The following is a 20,481-nucleotide window of genomic DNA, read 5'->3' as shown; positions in this document are numbered from 1 at the left end:
GCGGGACAGGAGATGGGAGGGGGGATGCCCCTCCGGTCCCGGCTTCCCCATCACTGCGTGACAGGAGATGGGAGGGGGGATGCCCCTCCGGTCCCGGCTTCCCCCTGTCACCGCGTGACAGGCCGTGGGACAGGAGATGGGAGGGGGGATGCCCCTCCGGTCCCGGCTTCCCCCTGTCACCGCGTGACAGGAGATGGGATGGGGGATGCCCCTCCGGTCCCGGCTTCCCCCTGTCACCGCGTGACTGGAGATGGGAGGGGGGATGCCCCTCCGGTCCCGGCTTCCCCCTGTCACCGCGTGACAGGCCGCGGGACAGGAGATGGGAGGGGGGATGCCCCTCCGGTCCCGGTTTCCCCCTGTCACCGCGTGACAGCCCGCGGGACAGGAGATGGGAGGGGGATGCCCCTCCGGTCCCCGCTTCACCTTCTCCCCACCGTTGTCCCCGCTGCCTGCGCAGGAGGAGGGAGGGGGGAGCGGGTGTTGGTGCTGGTGTGTGTGAGAGTGTGTGTGAGTGTGTGTGTGTGAGTGTGTGTAAGTGTGTGTAAGTGTCTGTGAGTGTGTGTAAGTGTGTGTGAGTGTGTGAAAGTGTCTGTGAGTGTGTGAGAGTGTGTGAGAGTGTGTGTGAGTGTGTGTAAGTGTCTGTGTGTAAGTGTGTGTAAGTGTGTGTGAGTGTGTGAAAGTGTGTGTAAGTGTCTGTGAGTGTGTGAGAGTGTGTGAGAGTGTGTGAGAGTGTGTGTAAGTGTCTGTGAGTGTGCGTAAGTGTGTGTAAGTGTGTGTGAGTGTGTGAAAGTGTGTGAAAGTCTGTGAAAGTGTGTGTAAGTGTGTGTGAGTGTGTGAGAGTGTGTGAGTGTGCATAAGTGTGCGAGAGTGTGTGTGAGTGTGTGTAAGTGTGTGTAAGTGTCTGTGAGTGTGTGTAAGTGTGTGTAAGTGTGTGTGAGTGTGTGTAAGTGTGTGTAAGTGTCTGTGAGAGTGTGAGAGTGTGTGTGAGTGTGTGAGAGTGTGTGAGAGTGTGTGTAAGTGTGTGTAAGTGTCTGTGAGTGTGTGTGAGTGTGTGAGAGTGTGTGTGAGTGTGTGAAAGTGTGTGTATGTGTGTGTGAGTGTGTGAGAGTGTGTGAGAGTGTGCAAAAGTGTGCGAGAGTGTGTGTGAGTGTCTGTGAGTGTGTGTGAGTGTGTGTGAGTGTGTGAGTGTCTGAGAGTGTGTGAGAGTTTGCGTAAGTGTGCGAGAGTGTGTGTGAGTGTGTGTAAGTGTGTGTGAGTGTGTGTAAGTGTGTGTAAGTGTCTGTGAGTGTGCGTAAGTGTGTGTAAGTGTGTGTAAGTGTGTGTAAGTGTGTGAAAGTGTGTGTAAGTGTCTGTGAGTGTGCGTAAGTGTGTGTAAGTGTCTGTGAGTGTGCATAAGTGTGTGTAAGCGTGTGTGAGTGTGTGTAAGTGTGTGAGAGTGTGCTTAAGTGTGTGAGAGTGTGTGTGAGTGTGCATAAGTGTGTGAGAGTGTGTGTGAGTGTGTGAAAGTGTGTGAAAGTGTGTGTAAGTGTCTGTGAGTGTGTGTGAGTGTGTGTGAGTGTGTGAGAGTGTGTGAAAGTGTGTGTCGGTGTGTGTTTAAAACATCAACAGTAGAAAGAAAAAATACAGAAAATGCACAAACCGTGTTAGTAACGGGGTCGCGGGAAAAAAAATGGCCGCCGCATCAGCGCATATTCACCTCGCGGGACAGGAGATGGGAGCGGGGATGTCCCTCCAGTCCCCGCTTCCCCCTGTCACCGCGTGACAGGCCGCGGGACAGGAGATGGGAGGGGGGATGCCCCTCCGGTCCCCGCTTCCCCCTGTCACCGAATGACAGGCCGCGGGACAGGAGATGGGAGGGGGGATGCCCCTCCGGTCCCGGCTTCCCCATCACTGCGTGACAGGAGATGGGAGGGGGGATGCCCCTCCGGTCCCGGCTTCCCCCTGTCACCGCGTGACAGGCCGTGGGACAGGAGATGGGAGGGGGGATGCCCCTCCGGTCCCGGCTTCCCCCTGTCACCGCGTGACAGGAGATGGGATGGGGGATGCCCCTCCGGTCCCGGCTTCCCCCTGTCACCGCGTGACTGGAGATGGGAGGGGGGATGCCCCTCCGGTCCCGGCTTCCCCCTGTCACCGCGTGACAGGCCGCGGGACAGGAGATGGGAGGGGGGATGCCCCTCCGGTCCCGGCTTCCCCCTGTCACCGCGTGACAGCCCGCGGGACAGGAGATGGGAGGGGGATGCCCCTCCGGTCCCCGCTTCACCTTCTCCCCACCGTTGTCCCCGCTGCCTGCGCAGGAGGAGGGAGGGGGGAGCGGGTGTTGGTGCTGGTGTGTGTGAGAGTGTGTGTGAGTGTGTGTGTGTGAGTGTGTGTAAGTGTGTGTAAGTGTCTGTGAGTGTGTGTAAGTGTGTGTGAGTGTGTGAAAGTGTCTGTGAGTGTGTGAGTGTGTGTGAGAGTGTGTGTGAGTGTGTGTAAGTGTCTGTGCGTAAGTGTGTGTAAGTGTGTGTGAGTGTGTGAAAGTGTGTGTAAGTGTCTGTGAGTGTGTGAGAGTGTGTGAGAGTGTGTGAGAGTGTGTGTAAGTGTCTGTGAGTGTGCGTAAGTGTGTGTAAGTGTGTGTAAGTGTGTGTGAAAGTGTGTGAAAGTGTGTGAAAGTGTGTGAAAGTGTGTGTAAGTGTGTGTGAGTGTGTGAGAGTGTGTGAGTGTGCATAAGTGTGCGAGAGTGTGTGTGAGTGTGTGTAAGTGTGTGTAAGTGTCTGTGAGTGTGTGTGAGTGTGTGTGAGTGTGTGAGAGTTTGCGTAAGTGTGCAAGAGTGTGTGTGAGTGTGTGTGTAAGTGTGTGTGAGTGTGCGTAAGTGTGTGTAAGTGTGTGTGAGTGTGTGAAAGTGTGTGTAAGTGTGTGTAAGTGTCTGTGAGTGTGCGTAAGTGTGTGTAAGTGTGTGTAAGTGTCTGTGAGTGTGCATAAGTGTGTGTAAGCATGTGTGAGTGTGTGTAAGTGTGTGTACGTGTGTGTAAGTGTATGAGAGTGTGCGTAAGTGTGCAAGAGTGTGTGTGAGTGTGCGTAAGTGTGTGAGAGTGTGTGTGAGTGTGCGTAAGTGTGTGAGAGTGTGTGTGAGTGTGTGAGAGTGTGTGAGAGTGTGTGAGAGTGTGCGAGAGTGTGTGTGAGTGTGCATAAGTGTGTGTGAGTGTGTGAAAGTGTGTGTCGGTGTGTGTTTAAAACATCAACAGTAGAAAGAAAAAATACAGAAAATGCACAATCGTACAGTATTAACACATTTATTGATGCATTGAACAATAAAGTACTGTATTTAAAACACCAATTGTCGTGTTGTTCATTTCTCATAAATACTGTACTGTAAATAAAGTACTGAACACACAAAAAACACATATACTGTAGTATGCACTGTAGATACAGCACATACTGAAAACCGTGTAATGCACTCTGTGCTCATGTAACAACTGTACAAAAAAAACATACTGTACTGAACATCCTGTAATAAAACCAGCTGGAGATTACACTTTAAAAAACCTATCAAGTGTTGTCTGTTTCAGTGCATCTCTTTTCTTCTTTTTCACGATTTCAATGATTCTTTTTAATTTAAGGATTGTTATAGAATCGACGTTTTCTGACTCTAGAAATTGAAGTCCTGTTTGTAATCCCACCAGCGCCTCAGTAATCTTTGCTGGCGGTTCTGGTTCCTCATCCTCATCGTCTTCTGTAGTATCCAGATGAGTATTTTCACTTGTAAGGCTTTGAATGATTTCCGAGCCCGTCATATGTTCATGAGTAGGACAGCTGCTGTCCCCATCGACCCAAGAGTCAATTGTAGCCCTACTTTCCGTATCAATGAACGGTTCCATGACTCGTTCGGCATTGGCAATTTCCTGCTCTGTGAGGCCTTCGTTCACATAGTTTGCAAGTAACTGATTTGCGGTGGCGACTTCTTCCTCCGTAAACCCCTCAAAATCAGCATCGTCCTCACTGTCACTGGCGAGTTCGGCGTCAGCCGGCACAGGACGTGTACCTGTTATGTTTCGCCAACATTTCGCAATGCACATTTGTGTGACCGCTTCCCAAGCTTCGCCACCAATATAAAAAACTTCTTTAAGATTCATTTTCTTTAAAAATGATGTAACAGAATCTTCACTTGTGATTATTCGATGTATCATTGTTTTCCGAAAGTTCATCTTAAAGGTTGCAATAATGCCTTGATCAAGCGGCTGTATTTTGGATGTCGTGTTCTTGGGCAAGTAGCTGACCCTTATTTTTCCATCTCGGCTTATTAGGCTATCGGCCGGGGGATGTGCAGGGCAGTTGTCAAGTAACAACAAAGCTTTTGTATCCAGCCTTTGTTGACGTAAGTTTTTACAGACCTCTGGTACAAACTGTTGATGAAACCACCTTTCGAAAATACTGGCAGTCATCGAGGCATTTCTGCTAAAGTCATACGCAAAAGGCATAGTACCCATGTTCACATGGTGGAAGCACCGCGGCGACTTAAACTTGCCAATACAAAGTGGCTTCAGTTTGTGATTTCCAGATTGGTTCACACAAAAAAGTAGTCACTCTGTCTTTCATTTGTTTAAAGCCTTGTGCACGCTGGTCGTCATTCTTACAGGCCAGAGTGGTATTCGGTACCATTTTGAAACACAGTCCGGTCTCATCGCAGTTATAAACCTGTTCTGCGGTATAGCCACCAACTTCAATTATCTCTTGAAGTTGGGCAGGGTACGTGCATGCAGCTTCATCGTCAGCTGACCATATCTCTCCTCATATAGCGGTTTTACTTATTCGATGTCGCCTTTTAAAGCGATCTAGCCATCCAATACTTGCCGCGAAGGAGGTTGAAGCATTGCCGTGAAGTTGGCTGTGAAACTTTTTGGCTTGCGTTTGCAGATGGGGTCCAGACAGAGGTATGCCTTCGGATCTTTCTTGGACAAACCACTGAAAAACAGCTTTATCCAACTGGCTGTCTTTAGGTTCACGCAAACGATTACGCTTCAGTCCATCGTCTGTTTCTATGGATTTTACTGCATCACGAACTTTCTCCTCCTCCTTTTTCCATCCGCGAACTGTAGACTCATTCAGTCCTAGGTCTCTAGCCACTTTGGTTTGCGTGACTCCAGATTTTATTCTGTCAAGCGCAGCAATTTTTTCTTTGACAGTAAACCTCTTATGTTTGGTTGAAGTTTCCGCCATTTCTACCTGCCTGGGGTCTTCAGTTTTTTCCTAGTGTTGAAAACCTGAGGCTTTTAACAACTGATCTGGAGGGCTTAAGTACAGTACCTGAGTACAGTATGTATTTTACCAGCTCTAAGACAGCACAGTGTGTTGTATGATTAAAATGGCAGAGGGGTCAGAGGTGTGTGTACGTGTCACTTTTTTTATTACAATGTTTGATTCTATTTTACACACAGTACAGCATTTTTTTTTTATTATACAGGGTACAGTATATGTGATCACTTCATTTGTGTTAATTTTTATTCAATTTTTAATAGTTTTAACAAACTTTAATGTCATGTTTGTGCAACTTTAACTGGTGTAAAATGACCCCGCGGGGTCACGTTGCCATGCCGTGACGTCACATGACCCCGCTGGGTCATTACACGACGAACCGCAGAGGAGCAGAGGGAACTGGCAGGCAACATCCACACCTCACGAGCCGCACGGCGCATGCGCACGCGCACGCGCACGGAGAACGTGAGGGGTGCCTGAATAACTTCGTGAAACTGTTCGCTGTCTCCGGAAGACCGCTCACCCCCCCCGCCGCAGCACAGGTCCCTCGCGCCACAGTACAGGGCCCCAGATATGGATAATAGCTCATTTGCCCATTATTAAATCAAACATTAGCTAGCCAGCATAAATAAAGTAAATAAACCTTTCTACTTACCCCTCCCATCATGAAGGGCATTCTCGTCAAAAAACTGCAGGGCCATTTCCTCCATTGCCAGAAAGAATACAATTAATAATACAATCTAATGGCCCCTAACCCCTTAGCGGTTATTAACCGCTAAAGTAATTAAGGGGTTAACCTCCCATCCCCTGCTACCCACCCAGGAGACCTAACCACCCACCACGGGACCACTATACCCACCCTCGACTCATTGATTGGCATAGTAGTACATCATACCCATATAATACTGGCATGATAAGCCACTATAGCAGTCAATGGTCACCCTAATAACCCACAGATAACATTCCAGTTGCCTTGTTTCTAAGAAAGTTTTTGGGCTTAATAAATTGTAACATCACCCAAAGAAGAGATCAGTGTATCTCGAAAGCTTGCACAAATAAAGGCATTTAGTTAGCCACAGAACGGTATCGACTATTTGTTTTTGATTTTTATAAATATATGTTTATAAATATATATAAATATATAAATATATAATTTGTGAGCACATTCACATGACTTGGACAGGTCTGCAACCCTGCTTTTCGCCATTACACCTAGCATACAGTGCTTCCACTGCGGCAAGGGATTCTGGGAAATGACTAGCAAATGAGCACACAATGTCACCTTTTGCCTCAAATCCATTTTACATGGAACCCGTATAAGCTTATGCTTGCTGCATTACACAGCTTTCAGCACAGCCTGAGATTTGATGCACAGCCAGTAGACCTACTCACAGACAGCTATTCTTTTTTATTGGCAAAAAGCAGGGTTACAGACCTGTTGTTACGGTTGTGCTCGCCACAAACCGAGTCCGGACCGCGGGGCTGAGGTGGGGTTATATATTCACCGACCTTAGACCGCGCAGACTGGTCTGGAGTGTAAAGTTCATAGTCAAACAGGCCGGGTTCAGGGCTGGAGAGAACAGCATAGTCGTTGGACGAGACAGAATCGGGGTAGGAGATATTTGGATAGTCATAGTCCAAGCAGGGAGTCGGCAACAAGAAATCAAGCTGGTCCTTCTGCTTCAGCATACTCATTGCAGGTCGGGAACGGGGTTTGCGCGCGTGGCGTCCACGGCCCATGGCGCCGGTCTAGGAGAGGGAAGACTGACCGGAGTGGGCACACCGCCAGGCAGTACTGGTAACCCCGTGCTTCAGCGCAAAAGTTCAAGCAGGCCTCTGCAAAGGGAGAGAGAGATGCAGGCCACGGCATCCAAACAATACCTCTGCTGGGGGTGAATGCAGCAGGTAGTAGAATCCAGGCAGGCAAAACACAGGCCTCTGTGAACCAGGAACTCAGGCCTCAGCAGCAGGCCTGGTGGAAACTGTAACGAGTACAAGGAACTAGAACAATAACAAGAGAGATAAGTAACGAGGGATAACAAGCCAGCAGCTTGTGGCAAAACACAGGTAACATCCAAGAAGGATTATGCTCGGCAGAGAGGGATTGTGGGAATGCAGTATTTAAAAGTCAGCGGGCCAATCTCAGAAGGGGGAGTGTAAGAGCATTCTTCCAATGAGAGAGCACAGGCTGGAGCTGCAGTAAATAGCTTGCACAGCTGCTGTAGATACCATGTGGAGTGTTCCAGGACTGCCCAGGTCTGCAAGGCAAAGGTAACCAGTAAACTCAGGTGTGGATTCCTTACACCTGTCTAAGACAAGTGAATGTGCTCCCAAGCTGCAGAGAGGAAAGAGCTGCAGATGCTGGGTAAGTCCTCAACCCAGCCATTTCGCAAAACAAAAACCAAAACAGAGATTTTTTAAATCAGGAACCACACAGACCGCGTTATAAGCGGATCCACGTTGTAGCAGATCACGCTATAACGGGGATGAGCTGTATATATTTTTGTTTCATGTGTAATGCACTTGATATATCCTAGAACAGCAATTTCTAACTAATGATATGTGGATAAGCACCAGTTTTTAGATCTTGTAATGCTTAGAGGAATCGATGCACTTTTAAATTATCTCCTTATTCAGAAACAAGGAAAGGATGCTGGGAGTTATTGTTCTGCTCTTGTCATACAGCACAACCACAATGCCTAGAACTGCATGATGTTGGATGGTTTCTGAGTGTGCTGGGAAAAGGGGAAGTTTTTGTTTGAGGAAATTCTGGTCTCTGTGGAGAGTTGCGTGAGGGACTTTGTCAAACTTTTTGTCCATACCGCCTGCAGCTGGTGCAGAATGCTGTGGCCAGGTTGTTAACTAACCAGACCTGTTTTTCCCACATGGCACCCGTTCTCCTTTCTCTGCACTGGAGAATGCCTGTAAAATGGCAAATTTATTTCAAGATTGGCTTGTTGACATTCAAAGCACTACTGTACATGACCAGGGTCCCAGCTATCTAAAAGAGCTTCTTGTATCCTACACTCCAATTATCTCACTTTGATCTGCTGATGAAGGACTCTTAACAGTTCCCAAATCTCCTTGACTTGCTTTAGGACCTGAGCTTTTAGTCACACTGCTCCCTCTCTTTGGAACAGTCTGCCTCATACAGTTCAAGAGGCTCCCTCTTTGGAAATCTATAAAAACAGGCTACCTGTTAACTCACGCATTTAATTAATGAACACAAAACAAATGTTCCCGGCACTCAAAGTAATATGGCATAGGCAAATGGATCAGCCAAAAGGATTTAATGCTATATATAAAAAAACAAATACACAATACAAGCTGAATGATGACTTCTGATGTCTATACACAAAAAGATGCACAGTAAAGGATAATGAGATCTAAAAAAACTAAAAGAGGGATAGACACAGGGAAGGGAGGGAAGGATGGGAAAAGGAAAAGAAGGGGGGTGAGGAAGGAAAGTCCAGGGCAAGGGGGGCAATGAACGTTTCGGGGTATGAAACCCCTTCTTCAGGCCCGTTCCCAGGGAGACCGTAGTCCCCTGGTACTTCCCTATACCCTGTGACTAAAATCCCTGAGGTAAAGAACATCAGACTAGTGTATAATGAGGTCAGAACACAGGACAACAGCTATGAGCATAAACTGATGCAAAATTAGTGATAGCTGGCAAAGAGGAGTTCTCACGGAATATGATATCCTGAACATAGACTTTGTGAAGTAAAGAAATGCTGCCAGCACGATTGGAATCCAGAGGGATAAAGCCCTGTTTTAGTTTTTTCATATCTCATTATCCTTTACTGTGCATCGTTTTGCTTATAGACATCAGCAGTCATCATTCAGCTTGTATTGTGTATTTCTTTTTTTATATATACAGGCATACCCCGCTTTAAGGACACTCACTTTAAGTACACTCGCGAGTAAGTACATATCGCCCAATAGTCAAACGGCAGCTCACGCATGCGCCTGTCAGTACGTCCTGAACAGCAATACCGGCTCCCTACCTGCACCGAAGCTGTGTGCAAGAGGGGAGACTAGAGAGCCTGTTACACATGCGTTATTTACATCAGTTATGCACGTATATGATGTTTGCAGTACAGTACATGCATCGATAAGTGGAAAAAAGGTAGTGCTTCACTTTAAGTACATTTTCGCTTTACATACATGCTCCGGTCCCATTGCGTACGTTAATGCGGGGTATGCCTATATACCATTAAATCCTTTTGGCTGATCCATTTGCCTATGCCGTATCACTTTGAGTGCCGGGAACATTTGTTTTGTGTGTATGTTTACTGGGAGGAATTAGGTTCCTCCCTGTTCCCTTGTGCACCTCCTTATTAGATTTGCTTATCCAGCACGTGTGCTGTCTAGTATTTGTGTTTATATTATTTTCTTGTGTTTGGTCTTGTTTATAACCTTAAATGTTTTCTTCTTTTTCCCTTTTTTTGTAACAATGTAACAAGTGTTTTGAGTCCCATTCGTATTATTATTTATTATTATTATTATTATTATTATTATTATCAGTCCATTTTCAGTGTATGAAATTTCTGCATTAGACTTTTAGCTAGTGAAAGTTATGAACCTGAAGCAGATGGAAGTGCTGGCAGAAAGGTATTCTGGGTATTTATCAAAGACAACTTTGTGATAAAAAATATGATTTTGTTCATGTAGCCCTTGATTTTTTACAGCCTGAACTCAACAACTCTTGTAAGTGTTGAGTAAGTTTCAACTATGAAATGAAGAAAGCAATGTAGAAAAGAAGACAAAATACTTTAGTAATAAAATGTGTGTTAGAATACGTTTGTTTAATTTAACTATAATTTCATGGATTTTTCTCTCATAAAATAATTTTAATACAGAGCCGTCCTCGCTGACTTTTTCGTGGGAAAAGAGCCCTGGATGCCAACCAATGACGGTGCCACCTTTTTTGATTGGCTTGAAACTCGGCCCGCAAATAAAGTGGACAAGTAAGAATGGTATTGCATGTACACACAGTAAATGAGTGGGCTCTAAATTACTAGGCCACGTTTCAGTTTTATTACTATTAAGATATTTACCAAGCGGTGCTATTTCATAAGTTATATACTGTAAATGATAATATCTTTATCTTATATAGAACTGACAATGTACACAGTGTTGTACATGTCATTTTTGGAGGCACAATGAGTTCCAGCCTCATAGAGTTTACAATCTAATTTTGGTGCGTCAGGCACAGGGAAATAAAAAATGACTTGCCCAAGGTCACAAGGAAAGATGATTCTGGGATTTGGTCTGCTTAAAAGGCAGTGACATAACCACTGAGCAACTCCTTCAGCCCTATAAAGCATTATTTTCTTGAATCAGGGATTATAACTAGCAACAGACCATAACAATCCTACCTTTTAAAAGCTCCTATTTTAACTTTTTAGTGAGTGTCATGAAAATGACTACATTTTAGGTCCAGACATGTCAACTATCGTTATTATTTTTTGCATTGACAGTCTCATAAACATTAATACAGTCTTACTGTTAAAAGGCAGAACTTTTCTATGAGATTACCATTTTCTTGCCCCAAACCCCAAGTCTCACTGATAATGGACCTTTGAGGTTGACATCTCTCTTTCTAATTTTTTGCCAGTCACTGCTAGAATACAGTATGCTACTTCAAATACATTCAAAATCTGAATACAACAGAAACATGGAAGAGTAACAGCATTAAGTAGAGCTTCAAAAATATGTGCATATATTTGTTTTCCAAAATATGAATAATCATTTATGTGTATATGTAGTGGTGTCTAATGGAGGAATGCTGTGCACATAATTTTACAAAGCAGTTAATTCCTGCCCCAAAGAGCTTACAATCTATTTTTGCATTCTTAGTTTATTAGTTGCTGGAACTATGTATTCATCTGGGTTCTCTTAATATGTTTATTAATAATAACGTTACCACAAGGCCACTCTAAAAAGCAAATAATGAGACCAACAGCGAAAAAACAAAGCTAAGGAAATGTATAATAATTGTGATTTAATTACTCCCTGTTATATTTCAGAGAGGTTGATGCTGTCCTCAAGTATTTAAAAGATCAGTGTCACGCAAAGACGATAGGCATTATTGGCTTTTGCTGGGGAGGAATTGTGACCCATTATCTTATGCTTAAATATCCAGAACTGAAAGCTGGGGTTGCCTTCTATGGTAAGATGAGTTTTTTTGTGAATTGAATGCATGATCGACTTCAAGGCCTAGCATTACCACAATCTTTACAAATACTAACAAATAATCTGCAGAATGGAAGCAAATGGAAAGGAAGAGGCAGGTTTTAAGATTCTTTGGGGCCTATTCATGTAGCCGCAGTATCACGGCAACATCGAACATGTTGGCATGTTAATACTGTACCTCACGGTATGACATTTGTTTAAAAAAAAAGGTATTCAGTAAGATATATTGGAGGAGGTCTTTTTTATTCTGGTTTACCTGACTGGCTGACCAAGCCAGCCAACCAGTTGAACTGTAATCCTACTTTGTTTTTCAGAACAAAATAGGACAAAAAGAAACCTGACAATCACATATGAAAATAAACCAATAGCAAGTGCACTGTAAAAGAAAATTGTGTGCCCTAAAAATTTACATTTTATATAAAGAAATCCATATGGGGAATACCGAGCGGAGCACCCCACCTGGCGCCCACTGGGAGGCAAACTCTGGAACCAACCCAGTGGAATCGGCGTATGTGTTCCAGTGCCCGGAACATTGCCACAATGTTCATTGGGATCTTCCTCTCCAAATGATGTTTCCTGGTCTTATAAATGGCTAGAGCTTAGCCAATGCCAGGATCAGGTTGATGAAAGATCCCCAGGCTTATTGTTCCGGACACTGGGTGCCCAAAAATAAATAGATGGGGGTGGGGGGAAATGCAGCCAGAACTGCAGGAAATGGCTCCTTAAGGTGGATAAGAGGGGCTGCAGTCTGGCATAACTAAAATAAATATGGTACACGGACTCTCGCTCACCACAAAATGAGCAAGTGGCAGGGGAGTCTGTGAAATGGGCACGGTACACTCCCATGCTCAGTGCACTGTGAAGGACTGTCCAACTCAGAACCTGGGGCAAGGACCCAACTCGGAATAGAGTTCCCTCCACTAGGGCCTTTCGCCCTCATTTTCTGGTAGTACCCACTTCCAGATGGTATGAGTGCAGGCGATGAGGGCAAGGTAGTGCACTATATGGAGCACTAGAGAGTACAGCCCTTTCCTCGCATGCTGTCGAAACATGCCAAGGACCTGTCCTCCAACTGAGGTTGGGGAGGAGAGGAGCCTGAGGGAGTTGCCATGGTTTAGGTCCCATGCAAAAATCCAGAGAGCGTGGGTGAAAGGTGGGCAGGGCTCTCCGGTCTGCAATACCCCCTTGAAGAAGGTGCATGAGTTGGGGGAAACTTTGGGATCAGACGACGAGGGATGCCGGCAGTAGGCAGACCCATAGGGTCAGCAAGCACCTGTGTCTCTGCCCAGTTCCGTCACTCGTAGTCCAGGAAAAACCCGACTCTGGTGACTCACACCAGGGTTAGTCGGCGGCGGATATAGGGCGTGTCCAAGATCCGAGCCCCCATTGCCGGATTAAACAGGAGGGGCTTGGCAAAGAAAGAAATCCCCACCACCACCTTTCCTTTCGTGGTCATGGAGACCAGGCTCCAGGCCCTTTGTAGGTCCCTGTAATATGTGGTCGTTATCCTCCTATCACAGTGGACTGCCATTGGATAGTTTTGGGAGGGCATGACTATGCTTTTGCACCACTCTGCAACTGGTTCTGCACATAGTGGCATCCATGCACATCTCGCACTCTTTGGCCGGAATCTCTGTCCCAATGACTCATGCAAAAATTATTTTAGCAAGGATTTGGGCTCACTATAATTCTGCAAAAAAATATTTGGCTCTCACCCTGGGTGCATTACAAATTGAACTATAGTCCCTATGCACCAACCGTTCCACTGTCAGGAACGACCCTTTCTCTGAGAAACTCTAGTAGCTGGCTTCTCCAGCCCACATCTAACACTCCAGCTCCCATCTTCGGTACTTTGCAATTGTAGCTTTCCGAGCTGGAAACATTTGCACTTCAGCACTCACACTGGTATTTTGAGAACTAATCATTTTCTCAGCTTCTGGTGCACAACTTTGATTCACAGTCTTTGGTATGCGCCACATGCACGCATACGGTAGCTTGCCTCTGGCAGGGAACGACATTTTCCTCCAGATGCAAAGCATACATTCCACCGGTAGCAACGCCATTTTAACATTGTGTTGCCACATCTGGTACTCGTGCAAAATTAGTTTTTGGGTACTGGGAAAACTTTGCAATGGGGTACTTTGCACAGTTATTTTGAAAAGAAACTAGCAATTCACAGTCTTTAACAGCAAGGATAGTTTCCACGGTGGGACATACACAGACCCAGTAAAAAAAATCTTAAAATACCTTTTCTTCATACAGACAGATCAGAAAACAGTGATACTTCTCAATGTCATGTTCTGTTGAATATTATTGTTTATGTTTTATATAAATGCTTTTTATATAAATGCTTTTTTGGTAAACCAAACCCCCCAAATCATGAGGGGTTTGAGGATTATTTCAGTAATCCATTCCCATTAAGAGTGGGAGTGTACCCCTCTCCACTGCACAAAATGAGGGAGCAGCACCATTCTCATCCCTCGCCAAGAACATCTGTAAAATTGTTCCTGAGGTGTCTCATGAAAATCAACTCCAAAACGTGTTGCATATACAGTACAATGTATTTCAACACTTCAATGGCACGTAATCCCACAGACACATTGTTATTCCTACAAATATGGAATCAGCCTTGTTTGACTTTGGTAGTATCCTGTGTCACTTAATGTTAACCCATATTTGTAAAGGATAAAACCATGCTTAGCAGGTAGCATCAAAATTCATCTCCACCCTGGGGAAAGGCATATCATCACCTATATATGGCAGTTTAACGTAACCCATCCCAGGATTCTGGGATTGATTTCTAAATGTCTCCTTTCAGAAAATATAAGAAATCTTTCCACAGCTAGTTTGGAACCCACTACCCTTTTTTTCATGTAAAAATATTAACTAAGCAAAAATAAAATGTTTTAAATGTTATATTTTACGCTGTGGAACATAGCTTATTTAGGCAATTTGGATTAAATACTGTATTGCAAAGTTTGAAAAACGATTCCTTATTTTTTATGTACAAATTAAATTGATGAGGTCTCATGACTAAATATGCACATGGAACAACACTAATTTAAAATGCTACTGTTTATATGCTGTATAGTCTGTACACCACAACACTGACACAGAAATCACAGCTCAAAAATGTTATTGCGCAAATTACAATGACCCCATGCTACCCATTGCAGTGAAAATGGGTAAAAAAAAAAATTGGGGTAAAGAAAAATGCACTGCCCATGGCAGTGAAAGTGTTACTCCCGACAACATATTCTTCTGGGGAAAGACAAAATAGCCATCTCTGCACTTCATTTTTATGCTATAGGGGTGTTTTGTCTTATCAAATTAGTGTAATTTATGAGAAAACATAAGACACCTGTTTTCACAAAGATTCCATGTCTAAATAGCTTGTGGTGTGAATACCCAGTAAATATATACTTTATGGGGTAGTATTTCCTTTCCAATGAGAGCGAGCACCTTTTTGCTTACAGCTATGGAAAATCCGGATGTGAAGATCCTTACACAATCTTATTAAGTTGGAGGCTCTTTTTATGAAAATAGTGTATATACAGCTATATACTGTATATCTGGTATCAGTGTACTCGGGGCAACACCATTTTATATTTATGTCCAAGATTACATTGCGTAGGTTTGAGAAATGTTGATGTAAAGTTTGAAGTTGATAGTATTTACATTTTTCTCATAAACTTACATTGTTTTAACAAAGATTTGCATCCAGAACTTATTGTAGGGAAAGACATGCTACCCATGTTTGAATTCCTTGGGGTATGTAGTTTCAGAAAATGTATACTTTTGTAGTATGGTGACTTCCCGGTTTAGCTGGGGCGATAGGCAGAGAGGATGGGAAGGGGAGAGATAGAGGATGGGGAAGGGGAGAGAGAGGGGATGGGGCGGAGAGCAGAGAGAGGATTGGGGGGGGAGGGAGAGATAGAGAGTATGGGGGAGGGAAAGAGAGGCGAGGGAGGGAAAGAATGGGGGGGGGATAGAGAGGAGGGGGGAGAAATAGAAAGAAGGGGGTGGGATAGAGAAGAGGGGGGAGGGATTGTATGTCTTTATTTATATAGCGCCAAAAGTGTACTCAGCGCTTCACAAAGAATACAGTACAGGGAATTATAATTATACAATAAGTGCAGCAAAATCAGACAATAGGAAAGGAAATCCCTGCCCCGAAGAGCTTAAAATCTAAGAGGTTTAATGGGAAACTTACAAAGACAGTAGGTGAGGGAGTAAATGCTATAGATGGCAGTGCTGAGACTGAGTGTGGGACAATAGCCATGAGTGCACGCTATTGGGATACTTGATTTGTTGGGTGAGATTTAAGGCTGGTCAGTATTAAATGAAAAGGTTAACACCATTTACAGGGGAAGAGATGGCAGGGACGCATGAGTGAGATCAGGTGTGTATGTCTGACTTCAGGCTATGGGGAGATCCCCAGCAGTGGGAAGGAGTAGCTAGAGGGTGTGAATAGAGGATTTGTGTGCATGTTTTTTTATTGAGGGGTATAAAAGTTGTTGGGAGAGGGGTGTATAAATAATGATGGAGTGGGGATGTTGGAGAGAACAGAGTCATTCACAAAGGAGCGAGGAAACAGTAAACAGAAAAAGCAGTAGGGAGGGCATAGTAAGATGCAGGAGAAGAGACTTCATAGGTAATGGAGGATAAAAATGAACAAATAATCACAGATGTTAAAAGTTAATGTCTCACAGTGGCAAAGTTGTAATGCAGAGTGCAGATCTTCCTCCAATCTTCACCTCCAAAATTAACTCTTGTAGACACTTTAGATATGACACTTAAGATGTGACTCTTTTGATGTTACACAGCCATATGGCTCACAGCCAAGTTACACTGATTTAAGTACCCTAATCACATGCATTTGACTAACACTTACGGGAGGGGTTTGCCTAATCAACTCAGACACATCAAATAGTTAATTAGATGATCAATTATCTCTCAATTGATTGGAGTCAGCATACAGACACATACCAAATTGTATTATTATTAATTTTCTCTCAATTGATTGGAGTCAGCATACAGCATACAGACACATACCAGAGATTATTTTATAAATACATTTTTATTGTGTCCCAGTTTTTACTTTTGGAAATCTGGTCACCCTTTTTTGTAGGTTTATTTTTCTGCTAGCGGTAGTTTTGCCTTTTTGATGAAGCTGGTTAGGCCTGAAATTTTCAGTTTTTAAAAGTCATGCTAATTTGGGGCTTGTTTTGACCCAAAAAAGTATGTAAACCTACTGTATTCATATAGTATTCATTTTAATCAAATTAATTAATTGGTTATAGATATCTGGAACGATATTAAGAAAATATACCAATGTAAAGCTCAACTTGTACTTAAAACGGGAATACATCGTTTTCACAGGTACATATAAAGCTGCTCACAGGAATAATACTTCAACAAATGTATACCAAAAGTTTGAAAATGTGTGTGCCCACAAAGTTGCAAAAACCCTTGGCAATAAAGGGGTTAAAGAAAAAAAACCTAATATAGCAAAATGTGTCCAAAAATGAGGTCAATCGCTTTAAAAGGTAATAGGGTCAATTAGAGCTCAAAGATAGTACTTATTCTATTTTAGATTTAACATTAGAAAAGGCGTATAGTGCATGGGACCAGACAGACATACAGACATACAGTACATGGGATCAGACAGTTTATAAAATATAAATAAATAAAACAGAAAACCTATACTGTCTGCCTTGTAGGGTTCAAACACACATTCTTATACCCCTCCCCTCATTCATCTGTGAAAGACACCAAATGCCTTGACAGGCCTGTGAGGGTGGTTCCTATCACCCATTTGTCACTTCCCCCTGACTAGAGACTTTTTAAAACTATATAGCTTTAAGAAGGGAATTATTGAATTGTCAATTTAATTACGGAGTATCAAGTAATTAATCATTTGTTCCCAGTAGTAAGCAGATTCATGCTACCCACATACTTGCACTCAGAGGTATCTGAAAAACGTGTACTATAGGTACCACCTGTGACAGCGAAATGGGACCACTCTGCTGCTGTCGTCAGCCGTTTTGCCCCTAAAGTAAGTGATGTGTTAGCATTAGGGGTCAACTTTAGGGATTTTACGGTAAGGGTTTAAGCTTTTAGGGTAAGGGGTTAAGGATAAGCTTTTTGGGGTTAGGGATACGTTTAGGGAGTTGGGGTAAGGAGTTAAGCTTTTTAGGGTAAAGACTAGCGTTAGGAGTTGTAGGGTAAGGTGTTAACGGGTTAGGATTTTTTAGGGTAAGGTTAGTGGGTTACCTTGGCGGCGAAATGGCAGGTGGCTAAATGTTCCGGCGGGTAAACAGGAACAGCGGTGGCTAAATATCCGAGACCGCTGTGTCCCACTTGTAACCTCCGAGAGGGAAATTACTTATTTGATAGTTTTCTAAACGATATTCTGTCAGTTTTCATATTAGTGCGATTGGGTACACGCGATACACTCGCAGCTCACAGACATCACTAAGAATTGTACCGCACATGAATTCTTAATGTTAATCTGTAATGGTAATGAATATTGTGTTTCTTCACTTACCCTTGGCAAGGAATGCACTGCTGTACATGAGCAGCTTTGAAGCTGGGCTTTCCAGATATCGAGAACACGTTTGGGTACCTGCAAACTCTCCCTGTCATTTTAATAAAAACACCTAGATATAATTAAAAAGTGCCCACAGCACTCTAAATGATAAACTAACACGTGTACTGAAAAGATGTTTTCTATTGGCAAGTAATACTGTGCACTCAAGTAAAAAGATATACCACAAGTGATACTGAAAATGCAATGTCCCATAGAACCCACTCTTATCTCTAAGCCAGTGTAGTGGGGAAAAAGGAACAGGGAAAACTTAAAGGTGAAACTAATATTAAAAGTCACACTGCTACAAACATAAATTCCAGGTCCTATCCAATAGTATGGGAAATCAACTGTCCAATAAAGCGTGCAGTACTTCTATTTTATTGAGAGGGGTTTACTGTCGTGCTGTCTAATCCTAAATATTACCCAGTTAGTTCCTGAACAAACAAACATACATTTAATTGTTTGATTGCCACTTAAGCCATGGACCTGTAGCTTTATATGACACTGTCCCTTATTGCCCAACGGAAACAAAACAAAAAGTTATTTTACTATGGGTGTCAACCTCTTGGTTGCCATACTGCACACAAACTTTAACTAATTCATGGCTTTATCGTGACAGATTGAAATTCTGCAAACGTTAAATATAATATTATATTTTCTTTATCAGGCTTAGTCCGTGAGGAGTGTGATAAGTATGATTTACTAAACCCAACATTATTCATTTTTGGTGAAAATGATCCGCTCATACCTCTTGAGCAGGTAAGTCGTGATCTGCACTTATCCTGTTTATTATCATTATCAGCCTTATTACAGGTTCACTGGTATCCATGTTTCTTAATTTTATTTAAAGCAGCAGTTCAAGCCAATGTTTAAAAAAAAAAATTCCATTCTATATGTGCATCAATACAATCTGAACACTGACAAGTGATTAGCTCAGTTGCCGATCGATCGGCGAAAATTCGGCTTGGGGTTCACAAAATTTAGTGCTGTGTGGAAGATCATGTGACCAGGCAGTTTCCAGATACAATTGGTGCACTGCTAGAAAGAGGGAAGGGCTCAAAAAGGGATGTGCCAGAGCTTGTTTCAGAAGAAGAAGGAGATGTGACTTTGTAAATGGTTGCTATAGGAACAAAAAACGCTCGTTACATTACAATACATTTTTTTTTTTAAATGCTACAAGTATTTTCTCATAGTACCGAACTGACTTATTAAAAAAAAAAAACCACACGTAGGATATTGCTTGAACTGCAGTTTTACAGCTGCAAACCATTGTTAGTACCGGAATCAAGTCATTTTTTTGAACAGTTCATGCAGAGCCTTATAAAAAAAAAAAGATTGCGGTATAGTGCCTGATTTAGCCTGTTAAATATTACGTTACATATTACATTTCATTTTAAAAAGCGGCTCATGGAATATTTATGCTGAATAAACAGGAGGGGAGAAAAACTTTTGAAATATAATCTATTCTTTCCTTTAAAAAGCAATGTGCGTTTGCCATGATAATGTTGACTTGATTATGCTGTTTTCTAGGTTTCATCTTTGGATCAAAAATTTAAAGAGCATGCCAAGGTTGATTTTAAAGTAAAGGTGTTTCCAAAGCAAACCCATGGATTTGCACACCGAAAGAAGGAAGAGATAAACCCTGAAGATAAACCTTACATTCAAGAAGCAAGAAAGGATATGCTTGAGTGGCTTAATAAATACATGAACTAATTGTCTTTTACCCTGCTGTTGAAAGCAATTGCATTTGTATTTACAGTTGCTATATATTTGGAGGGTTGTTTTCAATGTCTTGTAAGCAAAATAATGTTTACCAAACAGTTATTGTTTTATTCAGATTATTAACATTAATATAAAGTACATTTCTGGATCAAAGTGACAAGCAAACAAAGATATAATTGTCAAATTTGTTGCCGTTATTGTTTTAATTTTCTGAAACCATATATAAAATTGTCAAACGTAATTTTTTTTCTAGGCATAAAAACATAAGATAGAGAAAATAAAGGTTGAATTAAATATTTTGTCCATTTATGTCTGTTATTTTAACACTTCACCCTCTTTTATACCCATACAATAGGATTTCTGTATTTGCTTCAGGCTGCAGTTGAGATGTATATCTGCAGACTTTCATATGTGAAAAACTCCCACCCAGACATGCATTATAAACTCTGCTGCACAAAATTATACCTCCTGACCTAACTGCACACTGCTAAATATCTCCAATCTCCTACAAACAGGGAAATAGAATCATTAGTTCAGTCCTACCCATAGTAGAGTATTTTTATCACTGTGAATTACTAACCAATAGGTAAAGGTACAAAACCTAATCAACATTTTAGACATGGCTGTATTTTACTGATATTCCCCTCCCCCCCCCCCAAAAAAAGCAAACAATGCAGGAAGGGTATGTAGCATCACTGTAAAATAAACATAAACTGCTTCTTCAATCAACTCATAAATGT

General features: G+C 42.8%; 1 protein-coding gene across 5 annotated transcripts in view; it reads left to right on the top strand.

Annotated features, from left to right (window-relative positions):
* The window catches only part of LOC142487257 (carboxymethylenebutenolidase homolog), a 134,392-nt gene extending 114,357 nt beyond the window's left edge, over positions 1–20,035 (top strand). For all 5 annotated transcript variants that reach the window (XM_075586216.1, XM_075586215.1, XM_075586213.1 and 2 more), the window contains 4 exons: positions 10,092–10,199; positions 11,262–11,404; positions 18,687–18,778; positions 19,550–20,035. In XM_075586216.1, the coding sequence (XP_075442331.1) occupies positions 10,092–10,199; positions 11,262–11,404; positions 18,687–18,778; positions 19,550–19,732 (526 nt within the window). In that variant the 3' untranslated portion in view covers positions 19,733–20,035. The remainder of the gene's footprint in view (positions 1–10,091; positions 10,200–11,261; positions 11,405–18,686; positions 18,779–19,549) is intronic.
* The last annotated feature ends 446 nt before the right edge of the window (positions 20,036–20,481 follow it).

The sequence above is a fragment of the Ascaphus truei genome, chromosome 2 (genome assembly GCF_040206685.1).
Source record: "Ascaphus truei isolate aAscTru1 chromosome 2, aAscTru1.hap1, whole genome shotgun sequence".
Classification (NCBI taxonomy): domain Eukaryota; kingdom Metazoa; phylum Chordata; class Amphibia; order Anura; family Ascaphidae; genus Ascaphus; species Ascaphus truei.
Note: the sequence above shows the minus strand (reverse complement) of the source record. Positions and strands in the feature narration are given on the sequence as shown.